Consider the following 19,875-nt stretch of genomic DNA (forward strand, 5'->3'; position numbering starts at 1 on the left):
ATGGCCAAGTCATTTTTAGAGGTTCTGCTCCTTCTCCAGGCAAACAAGACAAAGAGGAAAGGGGCTTAATACAAGAAATCATATCTGTGGGAAAGATTAAGCTTGTTTATTAATTCAAGCAAAATTTTCCAACTTGGGAAGAAAGGAGGCAAAGCCAGTAGAAACAAGCCTTATAAGAAACAAGCTTGAGTAAGAGAGAGATTTTAGGATTTACCCCAAACCAACTCCAGGGGGAAACAGAATAACAATTATAGACACATTCTCATCACATTTGAACAAAAAGCAATTTTATCCATAATTTTCAAATTCATTTTCCACTTTTTTTTCATTGTCCACTTTAAAGGTGGTGAAAACTCGTATTCTTTTCCAGAGTTTAAAATGGTATTTTTTAAATATTTCGTTGTCCAGACAAGTTCCTACTTGCTTCAATAGGATCTGCAAGCTTACAGGAGAGCACACTAATTCTCAGTCCACCCCTTGCTCTATGTGATAAAAAAAACTGTAGGGAGAAAAAGAGAGAGAGTTCCTTTTTAAACCACCTTGTATATAAAGTTGAAAACCAATGACTACAAATAGAAAACAGCAATGAGTTTTGTTTACAGATGTGAACATAAACTTCAATTAAAGTTGTAAGATGGTGGAAAGCATTCCAGGCTCACGCAGAGTTGGAGAGAAATTACAGATCTGGCTTCTGACTGATTTTGTAAAAATCCACGTCATTTTTTCATAACCTTTCTTTCTGGTAGGAAAGTTGGGATTTCAAATCCAACATGAATAAAAAAGGGCTTAACATGTGTTTGCACCACCAGTGGTGACAGATGTGAACCTGCTGCAGAAACGTGATCTGTTAGAGTACTGGGATACCACGATGCAGTTTATTAATAATGTCTGTCTTTTTACAATTTACAAAGCACTCTCACGGACATTTTGTTTAGTATAGCATCGAAGGACCCATCAGCGAGCCATTTTAATTTCCTTCATTATTCAAGAATTGAATTAAATCTTTGACGTGTTCATTTTATTTTTGTATGAGTCACAGTTTTACCTTTTTGAAAATTATTCTTTAACACTAATATCAGACCTTACAAGGATTTGTAATAATATCACTGTTTTAAAACATTAAAATGAATACCTCACTTTGAAATGCCACCAAATGAACCATTTTAAGTAGCCATGATTTTTAATTGAAATATGATAAACATATAAAATGTCCAATCCTTATGGAAATCCTTTCTTTTTATCATATTGGCAGGGCAATTTAAGTTCTTATTTTTTAAATTACATGTCCTGTTTTAACTGATTTATAGTAATTAAATTTGTATTTGAGTCTCATGATCTTTATTACATTTTGTGATATAATCATTTTCCATCTGTTTTAAATCTTTGTTAAATCTGACAAATATCTTTGTAACATATTCTTTGGAAAGAAACACTATCCTTTCACTTGAGAGCAATTTGTTGTTATGTTTGAATCAAGTTTGGGAAACTATAAGTAAGTTGCCATGAATTTAAATTGATCAAAGTCATAGCAACTGCACCTCCTGTTTGGAGGGAAAACATTAAGTTGGACAAGGATCTGAGGATATTCTGATTTGCAAATAGACAGTACAGTATTTCAGTGGATTGATGCTAATGGTGGAAGAGATGCAGTATATTATCATAACTTCCCTCTTTGACTTCATAATGAAGAGGCCTCAAACTGAGGTCCTAGAAATATCGGTGAGGCCATTGGTGACTCCATGTCTGCAACTTATTCAGATATGCTTGAGGAGCATAGGGGAGGAATGCTCTAGAAGGCAAGCAAGGGAAGGAAGCCACTGGAAAATGAGAAAACCTGCTTATGAGGCTGAGATAGAGCAGACACAGCATTCTCAAAGACTCTTTCAGGGTCTCCATGAGATCAAAGCTATTTTTATAATAATACTATGATGTTTTCTAGAGTCTACATGAGATGTACATCATTCTGACTGCTAAAAGAATGTGTGCTCATGAATGTTTTAAATTTTTCTCAAATTTTTAAAATTAAATTAAATTTTTACAAACTTAATTGCTAAGTTCTAGTACGATAAATATCGACAGGTAAACTCACTTAAGAACTTGAAAATGAAAGGAGAAAACATCTGAAACAACGTCTGCTATAGCCCTATCTCACCTGTGACCTGGGGCAGGTACCAACATTTCTTGGCCCCATTTTCCTCATTTACAAAACAAGGGGAGTTTGTCTCACTGCCCATTTTATACCTTTAACACTAAGATTCTGTGACCCTCAAACACTGAATTGCTGCTATTGCTGCAGGAGTCTGCTCTGATCAGAGTTGAAGGATCACAGAATTTTAGAGACTTAGAGAAGTTAATTAACCTCCAGGGTCACACAGGCTGAGGAGTGGTGGAGCTGAGATTCAAACCCAAGTCTGTCTCACTGCAGCATCTAAGCATTTAACTATGCTACTGCATACTGCTCACTGAAGTGAGGAGCGCAGCACATAGGGGCAGGGGGACCCAGCTTTGCCTCTAGAGCCCAGTTGGAGTTAACAATTATGGATGTTTTCTTTGCTGGTCTTTTTTTCTTTTGGGTCATTTGTAACTCTTTTATACTGTATGAAAAAACCTGATTACTTCTACTGTTTCTATGGTAGCTGAATCCTTCTGCATATCTGGGAACTGGGCATTATTAAAAATAACAAATTCCCTAATTTATAGATCCTACTCTGGGATTTTCTTGTTGTTTAAACATACAGAATAACATAGAAGTGTAAAATGCACTAACTTTCAAATAAATTTTGCTTCTTTCCAAAAGAAATTGCCACTTCAATGTTGTTTTCTGTTCATCTGTCATTGCAAGAAACTCATTTACCTGGTTAAAAAAAAAATCAAACAAGTATTTCCAAAGAATATACAGATAACCCATCTTGACAATAATGTGAAACTTAAGTTTGCTTACTAGAAATGAAATTTTATCCATAGTAATTACAGCTCAGTTCTCTTGATGAAGGACATGAGGCTAGCAAAGCTCTAAACTGAATCTCTGAAGCCAGTCCAGTGGCTTGGCACAGAAAGCGCCCCTCTTAACAAAGCGGAAAGCACTGAGGTTGCTAAACTTCAGGAGCAGGTTCTAACAATAAAAGCATCAAACCTAACATCAAGTGCACAAGCTAATCTCTGCTGCTGTGCTAGAGTTGCTGGATTGATACACGTGGGTACATGAAATGCTGCCAAACTCTCCCCATGAAGGACCCTGCTCAGTGTCTCCATGTGTTGTTTTGCCCATTGTTATCTGACTATATAAAATGTCATGTTTATTCTCCACTGTGTTCAAGGGCCTCTCTCATTATTCCTAACAGTTAATGTTAGCTACAATTTTAATATACAACACATAATTTATTTGTTCAAAAAATCAAGATTGAATTTCCCCAGACTTCTTTATTAATTAACTTCTATCAAACGCTCACCAGAAGAGCCTATATTTTGGGAGAAGAGAATTTAATTTGGTATTATTTCTAAACATATTTTCCTTTTTTCTATTTACCGTGCAGCCCAAAGTCTCCTCAGCAACACTTCCTGTGAGACCGCAGGAATGGAGGGTACCTGTGTGATCAGTAAGATCAATTAGCATATCGAAGCTGAGAAAAACAGATTTAAATCCCAAAGAATCTTTGTTGCAAGTTGTACAAGTGCTGGATGCTTCATTTACGATGTAACCACAACCTGAACTGAAAAGAAACAAAGACAATAAAATGTGAAGGCTCTAAGTGACAAATCTGACCAGAAGATCACCACTTAGACTTTTACTCTAGTCAGCACATGGAATATTTACGGAGTATAATTACAGAGTGCTCAGTGCTGAACAGGGTACACAATAGACCTATGAAATACCAAGGTATGATGCAAAATGATACAACATGCTTTCTACCCAGTCAACCTAATTTTCAGTATTCCTGCGTGGAAAACTGGGATAAGCCAGTTCTCCCACTATTCTTCCTCCTACCTTTCCCCATACTGGGGTTCCTGCCCAGGCTCACTTTCCTGCTAAGGCCTTCCTCTCCTGTTCCCTAGCCCTACCCTTTCCCTTCTCTGAACAGCTGCACAACTTAGACTTCCGCAGGGACTTATATCCTGTCACATCCTATTTCATGTTGTTGCAGGTATGTCTGTTTTATCTCCTGGCTCAGAGGTTGAGGGCAGGAATCCTGTCTTGTGCCTAGGAAGCCTGGATTCCATGAATACATACTTGGTCCTGTACTAGGTCTTCTGTATATCTATCTACAGAATAACCCTAGGGTTGGGGAGGTATACCCTCTAAATACTGTTAGTACTGCTGGTAACACATTTCCTCTCTTTCAGGAGTAATTACATGCTATTCTATATTTTTGAAGAAGGCATTACTTTAGCCAATTTGAATAGGAAGACTAATTCAAATTTCTCAAGCAGAGGGAATGATCTGAAGATACTGGTTTCTTGTAAGCCACAAATCACTTTCTAAGTAAATTTTAGATGCTTTTCCTCAGATCTCAGTATTAAAGATGTAGGGAAAAATAAGGGAGACAATACATTTTAATGAAAAAAATAGTTTTCAAAAAATAAGCACCTGCCTTACACAATTGCCTCCATGTTAGTTTTTTTAACCTTAATACTGAATCATAAAATGTTTCAAAAATCCATAGGTCAATATTTTAACTGTGGTGGTAGACACACAAATCCACATGTGATAAAACTACATGGAATGTAACACACACACACACACACACACACAAATGATGCACGTTAATTGGGGGAAATTTGAATAAAGTCAGTGGATTGAATTAATGTCATTACTGTCAGTGATGTGATACTATAGTTTTGCAAAATGTTTCCATTGGGAGAAACTTGATGACAGAGTGTACAGGGGACCTCTTTATATTATTTCTTACAGTGCCACGTGAATCTAGAACTACGTCAAAAAATTTTTAATTACAAATCCATAGGGAGACTCACAAAAAACATTTTAGACTTTCCTTGCCAAGCATCTTTTGGCTAAGATTATTAAATCTACTGGTGTTTACTTTTCTATGGAAGTAGATACTAACTTTGACCTAGGAGAGGTTGAAAGTCATATTCATCATGCAGTTGAAATGATTTATTAAAATGCTGTCACTTGTATTGCTATAGGATGTGGTAATCAAAATAACTTTTTAATGCATTATAAAACAATAGTTTGTCATCCCACTTAAAAGTTTCTGGCAGTGTTATACTTTTCTATTTTAGGATTTCTGAAACACAGTAAATTAAATTTTACTTCAAGAGGCAATTATAATCTTTGAATATAAACACTATGCCAAGGAAACTTCAGTATGGGTTATTTATTTACACATTTCTCTCAAATACACAACAACTATTATGTCAAAGAATAGCTTTAAATTCTATAGAGTTTAAAGTTTATTAACAATAATTGTTTTATTTCTTATAAGAATGAACTTTCTAAAAGTAATTTGACTGCTTACCATCTATTTCGAACTACTTTTGTAGTTTCATCATCAATGTTCAGTGTAGAAATGTAAGCATAAAGAATTCCATAGAAAGGATCAGCTTTTCCTTCATTCTTCAAAGCTTTTACCTTTAATTGTTCAACTGTATAGACATCAACTATTGAACTTACTAAAAAAGAAAAAAAGTTATTACAGTTCTATGTGTACTCTAAGAACTCCAAAGAATTACTTCCAAATAGAAAAGCTACAAAGCTTAAATGAGAATATGTAGTAAAGTTATGTAACAGAAAAAAATATATATGATAGATTAAAACTGATTATATAAATGGACATGAAAGCAAAAATAAGCCAAAAAAAAGGAAAAGAAAGAGAAAGTAATCTTTATTAAAACAAATAATTTCTGGTCATCAGAAGAGCCCATTAAAAGAGTGAAAAGGCAGGCTATAGAGCAGGAGATGCTAGTAATCTATAAGGAGACAATGGACTCATATCCAGAATATCTAAAGGATTCTTAAAAATCAATAAGAAAAAAGACAGTCGATTAAATTTTAAATGGGGAAGAGACTTTAAAAAGACTTAGCATAATGGATATAAAAACGGACAATAAACATATTGGCCTCACTCATCAAGTAAATGCAAATTAACCAACAGAAGGATACCACTAAACATTCACCATTTAAAAGACTAACAGTACAAACACTGGTGAGAATGTGGAGCAGCTGGGACTCCTGAACATTACTGGTAGAACTGGTAGAACTGTAAACTGGTGCAAACATTTTGGAAAGCCATCTGGCAGAATCATCTAAAAGTGCACGTGCATGATGAAGCAGTATTCCTCCTAGGAATATGTATATTCAACAGAAAAACAGAGGTTCACCTAAAGTCACATTCAAAGAGAAAGTAGAAATTTTGTAATAGGAAACAATAAGACAGAGAAAGAAATTGTGATATAGTCATATAATGGAATTGTATACAACAACAAAAAGCAATGCTATACGCAGCAGTGTGGATGACACAAATGAAATATTGAACAAAAGAAGTCAGACACAAGAGTGGAAAGCGCATGATACAATTTCATATTAAAAAGTCAAAAATAGGCTAAATTCATCTGTGGTTTCTATCGTGTGAGAGGTGAGAATCCTGTTTAGGAGGTCACAAGGGGTCTTCTGGGCCCTGGCAATTACTTCCTGGGGGGAATGATGCTAAACAGGTGTGTTTCCTACATGACAATGCAGGGCGCTGTCTTATACTTTGTTCACTGTTCTGTATATCTGTTATACTTCGATTAAAGAGTTTAGTTAAGGAAATTTACAAAACTAAAAACAAGTAACCCTATTAGTCATTTTAACTTTTCTTAATCTTAGAGGAATCTTAAAAGTCTAAATATTACTTGGGTAAGAAAGCTTTTAACAGAAGTTGCCCAGTTCCTTCAGCACTTCACTATTCTTTCGTTGCTGTCTAGCACAAGAAATTCAATTTTTTTCAATAAAAATTATAACTATACGTATCTACTTATCTATCTTATTTGTATGTCTTTATCCTGCTGTTAGCACATATGCAGTGGAAGATGAATTAGAAGATGTTCACAAAATAGCACTGTTTTATTTCTGGGCTGTTTGTTGCATTTACTTTTCTTATATTGAGTATTATTTTACATAAAAATAATAAAAGCTTTAAAGAAAATATTGATAGTTTTACCCTGAAATACTTACTTTCAATCTATAAGTTTTTCATGGGAATAACAAGCATTTTAAGAGATACAGCAACTCATTTTTGCCTCTGAGTGAATTTCATCATAAAAATTTCCACATTGAAATAAAAGAAAGGGGAACTTAAGCACCACTTTTGTGGTTACTTTAATGTGAGCCATTGATCAGGAAAATGTTTCCACACAAACATTTCAGTGCTGAGTAGCCCAGAGGAGTCTAGAGTGGGCACTGTTGTTCTTTCCCTATCTTCAAGGCTGAGTAATGGGCAGGGACTGACATACGCTGTAGCAAATCCAACTCAGGGCCCAGCGAACACTTTTTTACTTCCTGAAGGTCTTCTGAAATGGCAGTATCTGCAAACGACCCGACATTTTAGAAAGCTTCCAAAGTAGCAATAATAGCTTTATTTTAACTCTAAAAAACAATGTAACTTCAAGCTTGTCCTTCCTTGTAGGCAGAAAGATGGTACCTATAATTTTGATCCAGTAGTATTTTTTTTTCTATTAGTGATGGCTATTGAAAAGAAACGTGTTAAGTATCCCTAGGAAAGCGTGACAAAGTTCTTCTTTTACGTGTGACTTGCAGAATAACTTATTTCATGCTTAATTCAATTGTTACTCTCTTGAGATGAATTAGGTATCCTCAGTTATGAGGAAGTATTTCATCTCCTAGTACGAAGTTATAGGACATGCCTTCAGGGAGTGATCTAAATCTTCCCTCTGGGCTTCCTCATTCTCCCAGGTGTCTAAGCATAAGCCACAGACGGCAACAAACAGCATCCCTGTTAAAGGTGAGCCTCAACCTGGGCTGCATGGGTTTAGGTTTCTGTGAACGCATGACATTTTATGCAAAATTCTACGTGTGGGTACAGCTACTCTTCTGGGGAGAGGGTCATTAGCTCTCATCAGATTGGCAAAAGGTTATATAAGCCTCTAAAAGTTTTAAACTACCTTTTAAAAAAATTTAAATGAAGGTACTGGGGGCTGAACCCAGGAACTCATGCTTGCTGAGCATGTGCTCTACCATTGAGCTATATATACACCCTCTCCTTAACTACCTTTTTAAAAGTGGAAGTATAGCAGTTACATAATAAGAATATAGTATCTTTTACTATGCAACTTTACAGGCTCAAATTCTGGCCTTTTAAGAAGTCAAATAATTCTTACAGGTCACTCACAATTGATGGATTCTTTCAAATAACTGTCAACTTCATCATCCAGAGGAATTGTTTCTTTATTTTCTCTTATAAAATTCAGTAGGATGTTAGCTTCTGGTGTATCTTAAAATGAAAATGCATAATAAGTAAAAAAGCATACCAATTACTTTTTAAATAACTATGAATGATCCAAAATTATTTTTAATGGTAAAAAGCAAAGCCATATAAGAATACAATCAAATAGAATATTACAAAGCCATTAACAATGTGATGTGGTGCTCTATTAACACAAAGAGATGTACACCAGATATTGTGAGTTTAAAGACCAGCTTACAAATTCTCTTTCATTTAAAAAAAATACATAGGTAAAATCATCTGGAAGAATACATATCTAAGAAATGATTATCTCTTTTAAGATGGTGAATTTATAGGTGATTTTTGTTTTCCTTTTTATGTTTCTGTGTATTTTCTGAATTTCATATGTATTTCTTTTCTAGTCAGGAAAAAATTTAAGGTTATTTGAAAAACTTGCTTCTCAATTTAGGATATGAGTATTCTCAGGACTAGTCAGATGGTGTGCCAGAAGACAAGAACCTCATTTTGAAAAGGGGCTCTCACATGACTCTGTCATACTTCAACCCCAAGCCCCAACCTCCAGCACCTGCTTGTCTTTCAGCCCTCCATCACCATCTCCAATATTCTATGAACTGTCCTGCTGATGCTTATGCCCCCTGGCTCCCCTGGATAGAGTTAGGGCTTCTTCCTCCATGTCGCTTTGTACCACAAGTCTTATCACTGTTGTTTCTTTCTCAGAACTAGACTGGAATCCTGGGCAGGGGCCTTGCCTTTTCATGTCTGTACTTCCAGTATCTGATATAGTGACCATCCTTCCATCCATCTGACCATCCATCCACTCATGTACTTCCTTGTTCAGAAGGTGTTTAAGTTACCTCAGTACTTGGCAAATAAAAGGCAATCACTAAATATTTGTAAATTAACAAGTGAATGAATGAACACTTTTGAAACACTGACAGAATTACTGCATATAAGCTGGAAGCAGATGCTGGAGTGAGGCCACAGAAATCAAACCAATGAGCATCCTGGGATAGAAGCTGATAGGAAGGGTAGGGTGTAGGCACTGCTGTCAAGATCCCTTAAGACAACAGGGCCATCCCAGACTGACTGCGGGGGGTGGGGGTGGGGGCGGAAGTTCTGCCTTCCCCATCAGATGAACTCTCTCAGGGCAGGAACCTAGACATCCTGGCTAGGATGAAAGCTCAAACCATTTAGAGGTTCTTCATTTCTACTGGCAGGTGAAGCCCAGGAAATCAGACATACGCTGTTTCAATAAGCGTATTGAAATTCATACACCGTTATACATATCCTCTTTTATATTTGTCTCCTTGAGGCATTTAGGCATTTATTCTAATGATGTTGGTGTTGCTCAAAACACTTCGACACTTCTCCTTTGAACCTGGTTTCAGAGCCAAATGCACAACATCCTTCAAATCTGTCTCATTAACTTAGTTTTGACATTTCAATATAATTACTACTGTCAAGCTTGATCATCTTTTCCACCAGACAAATCCAACAAATCCAATTTTTTTAGAAATTTTCCCAAACCAAATTTACCCTTAGAGGATGGAGATTTTCCATCACTGATGTTATTAAATACACTAATAACAGTCTATCAGTATTAACAAAATATTAAAAATAAGAAACCATAGTACCCTCCTCAAAAGAAAGAAAAAAAGGAATTGAAAGTGGCACTATTGTCCTGTGTTGAGAACAGACTATGGCTGTGTTCCCATCAACCTATAACAAAGTAGCCAGAGCAATCTTTTTAGAACTTAGATAACATCACCTCCCTGTTCCTCCTTTCCTACAGAGTAAAATCCAGCATCTTTTTCTCAGACTGTAAGGCCTTCACCATTACTACCATTTCTTCTCTGACCTCGACTCCTCCTGCCCTGCTTTATTAGCTCCAGCCACACTGGCCTCAGAGCCTTTGCACTGGCTGTTCCCGCTGCCTGGTGTGCTCTTTTCCTGTGGTTAACCCTTTCACTGCCTCACTGTATCTTTGCTCAAATGTCGCCCTCCCAGGGAGGCCTACCTGACCACCTATGTAAACAGCAGGCTGCCTTACACACACTGTAGCCTTCTGGACCCTCCTGACCTTGCTCCTCTTTTACTTCTCAAGCATTTCATAATTCATGGCTGTGTTATCATTATTATCTGTCTCTCCCTGGCTAGAATGTGAGCTCAATGAGGGGAAAATACTTGTGTTTTGTCACTGGGCCCCAGAACAGTGCCCAGCACATAGCATGTGACAGGAGATGAGAGTTTAACGAAGGACAAGTAAGTGAGTGTTGCTTTACCTCCCATGACACTGCTTTCAAGGAGACAGTGTTCCTGCAGCAGAAAAGCAAGATCCATATACTCATATAAAAACAGAGTCTTGTCATTTTATGTCATATCTCATAGTAATTTTATTTTTAAAAATTCTGATTTGGTCAACGACTTAAAATTCCCTGTACTTCTCAGTCACTACTGATGCTTTGTTATTGATCAAAGAATGTGCTTATATTGAAAATGATACACAACTATATTTATATCTTCTTGAGATTATAAAGGATCGTTCCATTTCTGGGAGTTCTGTAGTCTTCTACAGTGTTGGGCCGATCTTTCTATCTGCACTACAAAGCACTCTGAGGATACTTAAGGGCACCAGCCCCTTCATCTCCCCAGTCCTGCTCTCCTATTTCATGCTGGAATAAGCTGCAAACCCTTAACAACCACTCACAGTTATGAACTAATGATACTACATGTATGTTCTCTATGTTCTAGCACTAAGTTATTTCAATGAAGTGAAACAAGTTATTTTTTAAAAAGTCAATAATTTAGATTATCCAATCAACAGCATTGATTTCTCAATAATCATCACAAGGGATGATGCTTTAAAAATAAGTCTGCTTTTTCACATTTCTTTAGTAAAGATATCAAAGATATAGCTCGTTGTAAGTTTCTAAAAGTCATATAAAGCAGTTTTTCACTTTTAACTCAAATGAAATCCAAGCTTCATTTCCATTCATAAGCACACTGCACAGATATTGGAATATGTGGTATAGTCATTTCCAAAGGGATAAAAAATTTCAGATGGCTTTTTACCTGGATTAGTTGTAATAATGGTTTTTGAGATTACAGTTGCTGTCATGCAGTTCCGAAATTTGTCAAAACTTATTCTTACATCTGAGGCAAATATTACTGTTTAGGAAAAAAAGCCATTTTAAAATTATTACATAGGGGGATTAAAAATGACAAATACTGAACACAATCATAGAAATACGATACCTGTTTTTCGTGGCATCCAGCTCTGTGCAAGAAGAATAGATTCATTATCCCAACTGTATGTGTTAAAACAAGTGATAAAAATCAAATACATTAGAAAAAACTGGCAGTGACCACTTCATTTACCAGAAAAAGAATGTCTTAATGGCTGGGGTTAATAATCCCCCAGGTGGTCAAAGGCACAGTTAAGGATCTTGGCTTCTGCATTTTGCAGGGCTACACTGTCTATTTCACAGAGAATTTAACACCTACGTGATAAATCATTCCTTCACACCATTTGTCTCTAACAACTTTTGCTCCTTCAGTTCCTTCTTTTTCTACCTCTCAGATCACTCCAGGCTAGTTAGAACTAAGTGACTACAAGTCTAAAATATTTTAAGTCATTCTTTCATACCATTAAGGGAGGGTTGCCACAATGGATAAACTGCTGAGGGGACTTGATGGATTGAAGGCTTGTTTCAAATTAAGTGCTTTGCTATTCAGGCTTCTGGAGTCTAAACACTGCCATGTTATACCCTGTGATGCTTCAGGAAGTAGCTCTACCCCACATGTGACACCCCGGGAACTTCACAGAACCCAGCATGTGCAATGCTTGCTTTTCTACCATCTTTCCATGGCCTGGCTCCAGGTTACCACCCAAAGCAATCACAGAAAGTCTGGCTTATTCTTTATCAATGGGACCTCATAAATCACCATTTGTTATAAAACAGAGTACAATAATAAATAATAATAAACAGTAGTGTCCATCTATGCAATCCCAAAAGATCTCATTTTAAGGTAATCAGACTGTAATGACTCAACATACAAGAGCTGGGTATATTTATTTATTTATATTTTTCCCTTAATGGAGGCACTGGGGATTAAACGCAGGACCTTGTGCATGCTAAGCACATGCTCTACCACTAAGCTATTCCCACATCCTTCAGTACTTTTTCCCCTTTAACGGAGGTACTGGGGATTGTATGCAGAACCTCATGCATGCCAATCATGCGCTTTACCAGTGAACTATACCCCCCACCCCCTATTTTTTAAATATAATTTCTCTCTTATCATTATTCCTCTCCTGATAGGAAATCCAACATCTTTTTGATAAAATTAAAATGTTCTGACTTGGTGATAACAGCATGGATTTCACAGTTTGGAACAGATGTGCGAAGTTACCATATCATTGCAAAAGAAGATTCTGTCTCATCATAGAGTTTAACTTCACACCTCTGGCCTTTTCTTCGGTCTGAAGTTGTAAAGTATTTTGGCTCTCCAACCTTAGAAATTGAAGGAAATTGTTATTCTTCTTCACCTGTAGTTACAGAGGTACTTAAATATTTGTTGATAAAAATACTCAAATATTTACCTTGTAAACAACAAATTAGAAATAGCAAAAGTCACTAATATATATATTTGATAACTTAAAAGCATCTTTTATCTTTAAACTAGGTGTATTTAAGTTGTAAATTACACACTTTGATTGACTAGAGATACAGATACATGTGCTTTAAGTAAGACTGTGCGATCTTTCCAACACATTAGAACAAATGCTCCATGACAAGCCCCTGGGTGGCATCTTTGTGGACTCACTGAGGGTAGAAAGTATATTTTCAATATCTATGTATCCCCATGGCTTAGCATAGGGCTTGGCATGGAATTCATGTGACTGGATGACTCATCTCTCCAGGCCTCAGTGTCCTTATCTTGCCACCCCAGGTATAGATATCAATACTTCCTTTGCTGCCTTCATAGGGATAAGCTGGTGAGGACCAAATGAGGGATATGTAGGAATACGCTTTGATACATCATTTGATTCAGTCCACATTGCAGCCTGAGAGGATCATGGAGGTGAAAGTGAATTCACAGGCCCTTCCATGCCCTCAAGGAGTTCTCACGTGGAACAGCAGGCACCTCTGACAGCCACAGAGCAATGGCCAAGCACGGACAGTCTGCTGGCTGCCCCCATTCCACTGTCACCACTGCATCTATTCGCAGGGCTGAGCTCCATGGGAAAGAGCTAAAGAAAGACTTGCAGCTGCTTACAGAAGAGCAGGATCTAGGGGGAAAAAAAGTCAGAGGGAAGGACAGCCAGGAAGGACAGGCCTACCATATCACAGGAGGTAAGAAAATTGTATGAAAGACAGTTTTAAAGTGAAGAGACCTAAGTAGAGGTGAGAAGGAAGAAAGAACAGGTTAAATAAAAAGGCAAAGAAAAGGAAATATAAGAGGGATGGAAGCAAAATGGGAGAAGAAAGGCATGCAAGAAAAAAAAGAAGTCATATAATTCTATGAAAGAAGGTACCAGACTCAAGGGGCCGGGGTGGGGGGGCATGGAAAAAGCTGTTGCAGTTTTTAAATCCATACTGGGTTTTAGAAAATTCTTACTACATTGCAATATAGTGGCATTATATAGAATTTCAGGAAAATTGAGAGATCATATCCTATATTTAAGGAAGGCTGAAACTAAGTTGCCCAGAAAGGAATTTTCCCCCTTTTTCAAGATTGTCATAGAGGGTATTTATTCCTCCATCCTGAGTTATTCTGGGTGCTCACGGTGTGGCAGGCACTGTGCTAGGTTGGGCAGGGTGGTGAACAAAGCAGACATGGCCTCTCAATCTGTCATCTAGGACAATCGACACCCTCTCGGTCATTTAACATGGAAACACAATTAGCAATCACAATGTTACCTGCAAGTACCTATGTCCATTTCCTCTTTTTTTTTTTTTGTCTTCTGATTATCATTATTCCCATATATTGCAGAGTTGATCTTGCCCCTTTAATTTTCCTCATCTACTTTATTTTGTGAACCTTAACTTCCTGCCAAGTGACTCTCATCTGTCCAAAGGAGTTCAAAATTTGCTGCAATAATTGGGTAAGAGGGAGATGTGGATGCAGAGGACGGGGAAACACTCCCTGGCACCCCACAGAGTGTCGTCCTGCCCTGCCTGTGGCACAGGATGCTGATGCCAATGCCCTGCGTTCGCTCCCCCGGGCCCCTACTGCATGGGGGTGATCTCACTCTCTCCCCCATCGCAGGACAGCTCTGAGAACACACACCGAATTGATTCCTTGGTTTACCCAACTTGCACCCCTTCAAAGAACCTCATGGAGATCTTCAAGTCAATGAATTTACCCTTTCTATTTGCGCCTTTGCTTAACTGAAGTATGAAAAATTCTCATGTAGTTAGTGGATCATTTATGACTGTGTGCTGCATTTAACACTCAAATATGATTTTATTTTGCTACTCATTCACAGACAAAATGCTACTTTCCTTTACTGAGAAGTGTTATCATTTTCTAAATTCAGCTGGGGATGGATCAAGACAGAGAAAATTTTATCCCGGCTGATTATTATTTTCCAAACACAAATTAAATGACAAAACTCCTCCACCAAATTGAAATTGGCTTTGCTGGGGTTTTAACTTACCGACCTCACAGCTGCAAGGACATTAATAATTCTTCCATCAAGACTGTGTCCGTTTGCAACAATGTCACCCAATGAATAATAATCACAAGACTCTTTAACAGGTAAGTGTATCAAAGAAATTAATTTGGCATCCACTTCATAACTGGAACAAACTTTTACCGTTGAGTGATTCTCACTGAGCAACAGTTTACAATGGCTAAATTGCAGAAACATACACAAAAAGTTAATATCAAATGATTTTCTTCAAGGTTCACAGTTAAAATAGAAAAATACTTCAAGGTTTGCAGTTAAATTTTTGTTGTAATTCAAACTACATTAAGAAAATTTATACTTTTCACTTTTAGAAACATTGAAAAAGTTATAAATTTTTTTTCTAAAATGTATTTTCATCAAGAAAATGTATTGAGGACCAATTTGTGCCTGAGTTCTAAGCACACTGCTCTTGCCCAACAGTCTTGAGTTTCGGTTTCCTTCTCTGTAAAATGGGGTGTAAAAGCACTCTAAAATGTTGCTGGGGGAGGGGGTGGAAATCACCTCCATCTGTATGACACTGAGTGCCCTGCCTATATGCTTTAAATGAAGGACAGTGCTTTACTTCCTTCTGCAGTGCCCTGTATGGAGTAGATGCACACTGTTTATACACTGAACCTGAGGGGCTCTTCCCCTTCCAGCCAATCAACTCCCAAGTGTCCTCCAAGGAGCCTCTTTGCAGCCTCTAATCCAGCCCTCCCCACACTTCCCCCTGCTACTGCTTCAGGTATTTACCTCATCACTTCTCACCCAAACTATTGCTTTGTCTCCTAAACTTCGCTCCCCTACAGTCCATCCTCCTCAGGTGGTCAAAGTGATCTTCCTACACCACAAATATGAATACATTATTTCCCAGCTCAAAGATCTTCTGGGCTAGCCATCACCAAAGAATGAAGTTAGTAAAACAAACAAAGCTGTCTGTGAAGTGTCTCTGCTTCTCTCTCAAGCTTCTCCTCCTGTTGTTCTCCTGCCTGTATTCTAGCCACATCAGACTACCAGGTTATGAAACTGCCATTTTAGAGAAAAAGTAGTCAAACATCAACAGTTTCATATGGTTCAAACTATTATTAAAGGCCAGGAGGTTTTTCATGTTTGTCCTGTCTGCCAGGAATGCTCTCCCCTTCCTTCACTCATGCATTCATTCTATAAATACTTACTGAGAGCCTATTATGCATCAGACCCTAGTCTAGGCACAGGGGATACAGTGGCGAAGAAGAGAGACCAGACCTATGGTATCACAGAGTTTACATGTATGAGGGAGACAGACAAGAACAATTAATCAAATAATCCCAGACTGTGACCATGGTTACGATGGTACACATAACACTGTGTACAGGGGAAGTCCTGGTAATAGGGACTGGAAGGGCTACTACAGACAGAGTAGGTGGGAAGAGCTAAGGAGGTGACATTTAAGCTGACATTTCAATGACAAGAAGAGCACATAATCAAAGCAGAAGGGAGAAGACTGTTCTATGCGGAGAGACGTGAACAGGCAATGCTGTTAGTGCAGAATGAGCCCAGGGTATTCATCAAGTGGAGGAAGTTCCATGTGGCTGCAGAGACATGAGACCTATCAGATGAGGTCAGAAAAATGGGTGCAGGTATGTATGTATCAGAGACTGCTGTGCCCACCCAGAGCCCTTTACCATCTTCACCTTTCTATCGAGACCTGCCCTCAGTCAGAAATGCCTTTAAACCCACCCTCCCCCACAGGAGTGGGGGGTGAACTTGAGCCAATGACTTGTAAATACAGGGTACAAAAATCCCAGGCCTCTTCCTTAGGGGGGTGTCACTCTGAGGTGCCTCTCATGCTCCAGAGCTCCCTCTTGGGTCACACTGAGACAGGGCTCCAGCTGAACTGCTTCTTTGCTCAGCTTCCCCCGAGCCCTATCCTTACAGGCTGCTCTTGAGAACTCTCCCTCAACAAATCATCTGCACAAAAATTCCCCTCTGGGCTCTGCTTCCAGGGAACCTGAACTAAGATAGTACGATATGTGAATAGAGTTATAACAGTATAAAAAAAAACAGATATATGACTTCCAAGATTTATCTTTTCTTCTCATTGTTCAGCTTTAACTTGACTAGAATCAAATTTTTGTAAATCTAAGAATGAGAATCAAAGTATTAAACACAAAGTCTTTCTTTTTCATGTGATCCTATATCAAAGTAAATTATTTCATAATCAAAGATAAATATTGTGAGGAAGAATTAAACTCCTAATTTTCAAACTGAAGTATATACCTTTGTAAGCTCTCTGCTAACCTGATACTTTAAAAACCTACGAGTAATGATCATTCTGGCACAAAGATAGTTGACCTCTGTGCTAGATTTACCTAGGAGTTGCAGGGCTGAACTTTTCTTCTCTTTCTAATTCCTTTCTTTGGATTAGGGGATTTTCAATGATCACTAAAACAGAAGGAAAAATATGATGCTATCACAAAAAAGTAACAGGATAAATTTGAAAAACAAGTGTACATAACAATGAACATTACAGGGGTAGTTCTAATTTTGAGTTGGTATTGTATACCCTTCACAATCACTTTCTGGTGGCATTGTGAGCAACAGAATCTGGGGTATGACCATTAGCTGGATCTCAGATGACAGTTCTTATGCTTTGTGTTTAAATCCCAACATATGACCCACATTAAGATTACTGATTAGTTACATTGAACATTTGATTTGGCTATAATATACTCTTCTACAAAACAAACACTTTAATTGATCTTCACTCAATTCACATTTGCCCTCAAAAAAAAAAAACAGCAGTATTTAAAGAGCTATGCGAAATCTGGTTTAACCCCTCAACTCATCAGCTTTATGACTTAACATTTTAGGGTTTCCATTTCTTTACGGTCTATGTTAGACTTTTTTGTGTTCTGTTTTGCTAATTCCTCACACAACTATCCCATTATTATCCCTTTTTCCATATGAAGAAACTGAAGTTCACAGAGGTTAAATAACTTTCTTCATGTGTTATATCTAGAAAGTAGTAGAGCTAGAATTAGAATTGTTCTGACTCAAAAATCTGTAATCTTTTCACACACCAAAATCCTATTTAGATTTATGAGCACTGTCAATTTCACACTTTTATAATCCCTTTATTCACTCATCCTCACAACAAATATCAACACAGAACATATTTTAATACCAAAATGTACTGTTAGCTCTATGTACGTAATGTCCTGACATTCATCCAAGGAATGTTTCCACTTGTACTGGGCCCTGAGATGTTTGCAAAGTTTTCTGCCTTCATAGTCTATATGTTCAATTACCTTTTTATTCAGTTAGAGAGATATTACATATAATCCTGAAAGTTAATAACACAAGGCAATGTATGACTGGATGCTAAGTAACTAGTATGGGTAAGAGACTGCTTGATACTGCAGGATTAGAGAGGAGTAGTTTAACTGTCTGTGTTACTCTTTCTCATCTTTTTTTCTACACAAATAGAACTGGTATACATGCTATCTTGATTCTTGTATGAAGCTAGAGCTGTTAACTATTGAGTGACTAAATTTTACACTCTATACCAGACACAATACCTCATTTAACATTCATGAGAATCTATAGAGTATTAATTCATAGTTGAGGCCCAACAATATTAAGAAATTTTCTCAAAGCCACAATGTAAATAAATACTGACACTTGGATTTGAATCCAGATCCATCTGTTTTCAAAGTCTTGCTCTTTTTATTATACTACACTGTACCATCTGAGGGATATGGGGGTGGGTAGAGGATACAAAAGATTTGGTATTTTAGACTAAAAGTAAAGTTTCTTAAAACCCCACTAAAAATTTAAGTATCATCTTTTATCAAAATCTATTTAGCAACCCTATTATATGTTTACAGAAAGATAAATGATTAGAGCCACAATAGGGATTGATGCAAAGTGAAACAGAAATAAACCAAAGATCATAGAGCTACCTAGAAAAAATATGTGACTATCATGTATGTATGTTTCAACTAAATGCTGAATGCTTTGTGTTATGCTCTTAACACTTGATTTTTTTCTGATAAGGTTCTTGAGAATAAGAATTGTATCTTATTTCATTTTGACTCCTTCAGTGTAGTTACCACAAACAAATCATGGGATTAATACTCTAAGAGAATAGTTTACTTACCGCACTCGCCAACCCTAAAGCTGTCAGAAAGTGATCTGATGTAGTCTCTGTTGCCCCAGGATGTTGCATTTACAAAATGAGTCACTGAATCACGAATGGTGAAACTGAAAGTGTACCTTTCTGATCCAATATCTAAGGGAAAACCAATGCTTTTATTTTTCAAATGAACAGTTTTACTTAAATTTTGAACAAATATGATTATGATGATAAAAACACTCAAACACATGGTATAAAATATTATTTCAGATATAAACTCTGTAAGTTATACTTTTATGAATTTCAAAGCTGTCAAAGTAGATAATTGACCTCATTATTGACTCCTCTGTTCCCTTTCCCCAGTTATCTATATATTTGGAGGGAAATGACATGTAGGCTTGAACCATCCATGTATTAGCTTAGATTCTCCATTTCTCACTGACTGTTGTCTTAACCTAAGTCATAATTCAGATCTTAATTATTTCCAAACAAATAAATGTGTGCTACTAAAAGATACCACTAGGGGTCAGCAAGTACTTCTTTTCCCCAAATAAAATTTCTTTCTGTTTTTGCTAATTAAAAAGGCATCACAAAATAGTATGGTACAGGCACAAAAGAGACACATAGATCAGTGGAACAGAATAGAAAGCCTAGAAACA

At 37.1% G+C, this 19,875-nt stretch overlaps 1 protein-coding gene across 8 annotated transcripts in view; it reads right to left on the reverse strand.

The window, feature by feature from the left end:
* Positions 1-85: 85 nt before the first annotated feature.
* The window catches only part of MEIOB (meiosis specific with OB-fold), a 29,899-nt gene continuing 10,109 nt past the window's right edge, over positions 86-19,875 (reverse strand). For 6 of the 8 annotated variants that reach the window (XM_072942389.1, XM_072942396.1, XM_072942390.1 and 3 more), the window contains 11 exons: positions 19,241-19,372; positions 17,451-17,523; positions 15,088-15,283; positions 12,837-12,937; positions 11,679-11,731; positions 11,496-11,591; positions 8,349-8,450; positions 5,478-5,631; positions 3,527-3,710; positions 2,768-2,854; positions 86-499 (listed from right to left, as the gene is read on the reverse strand). In XM_072942389.1, coding sequence (XP_072798490.1) covers positions 389-499; positions 2,768-2,854; positions 3,527-3,710; positions 5,478-5,631; positions 8,349-8,450; positions 11,496-11,591; positions 11,679-11,731; positions 12,837-12,937; positions 15,088-15,283; positions 17,451-17,523; positions 19,241-19,372 — 1,289 coding nt within the window. In that variant the 3' untranslated portion in view covers positions 86-388. Of the gene's footprint in view, positions 500-2,767; positions 2,855-3,520; positions 3,711-5,477; positions 5,632-7,279; positions 7,525-8,348; positions 8,451-11,495; positions 11,592-11,678; positions 11,732-12,836; positions 12,938-15,087; positions 15,284-17,450; positions 17,524-19,240; positions 19,373-19,875 lie in introns of those variants that run through there. The other 2 variants (XM_072942394.1, XM_072942395.1) reach the window with 2 other exon arrangements.

The sequence above is a fragment of the Vicugna pacos genome, chromosome 18 (assembly GCF_048564905.1).
Source record: "Vicugna pacos chromosome 18, VicPac4, whole genome shotgun sequence".
Taxonomy (NCBI): domain Eukaryota; kingdom Metazoa; phylum Chordata; class Mammalia; order Artiodactyla; family Camelidae; genus Vicugna; species Vicugna pacos.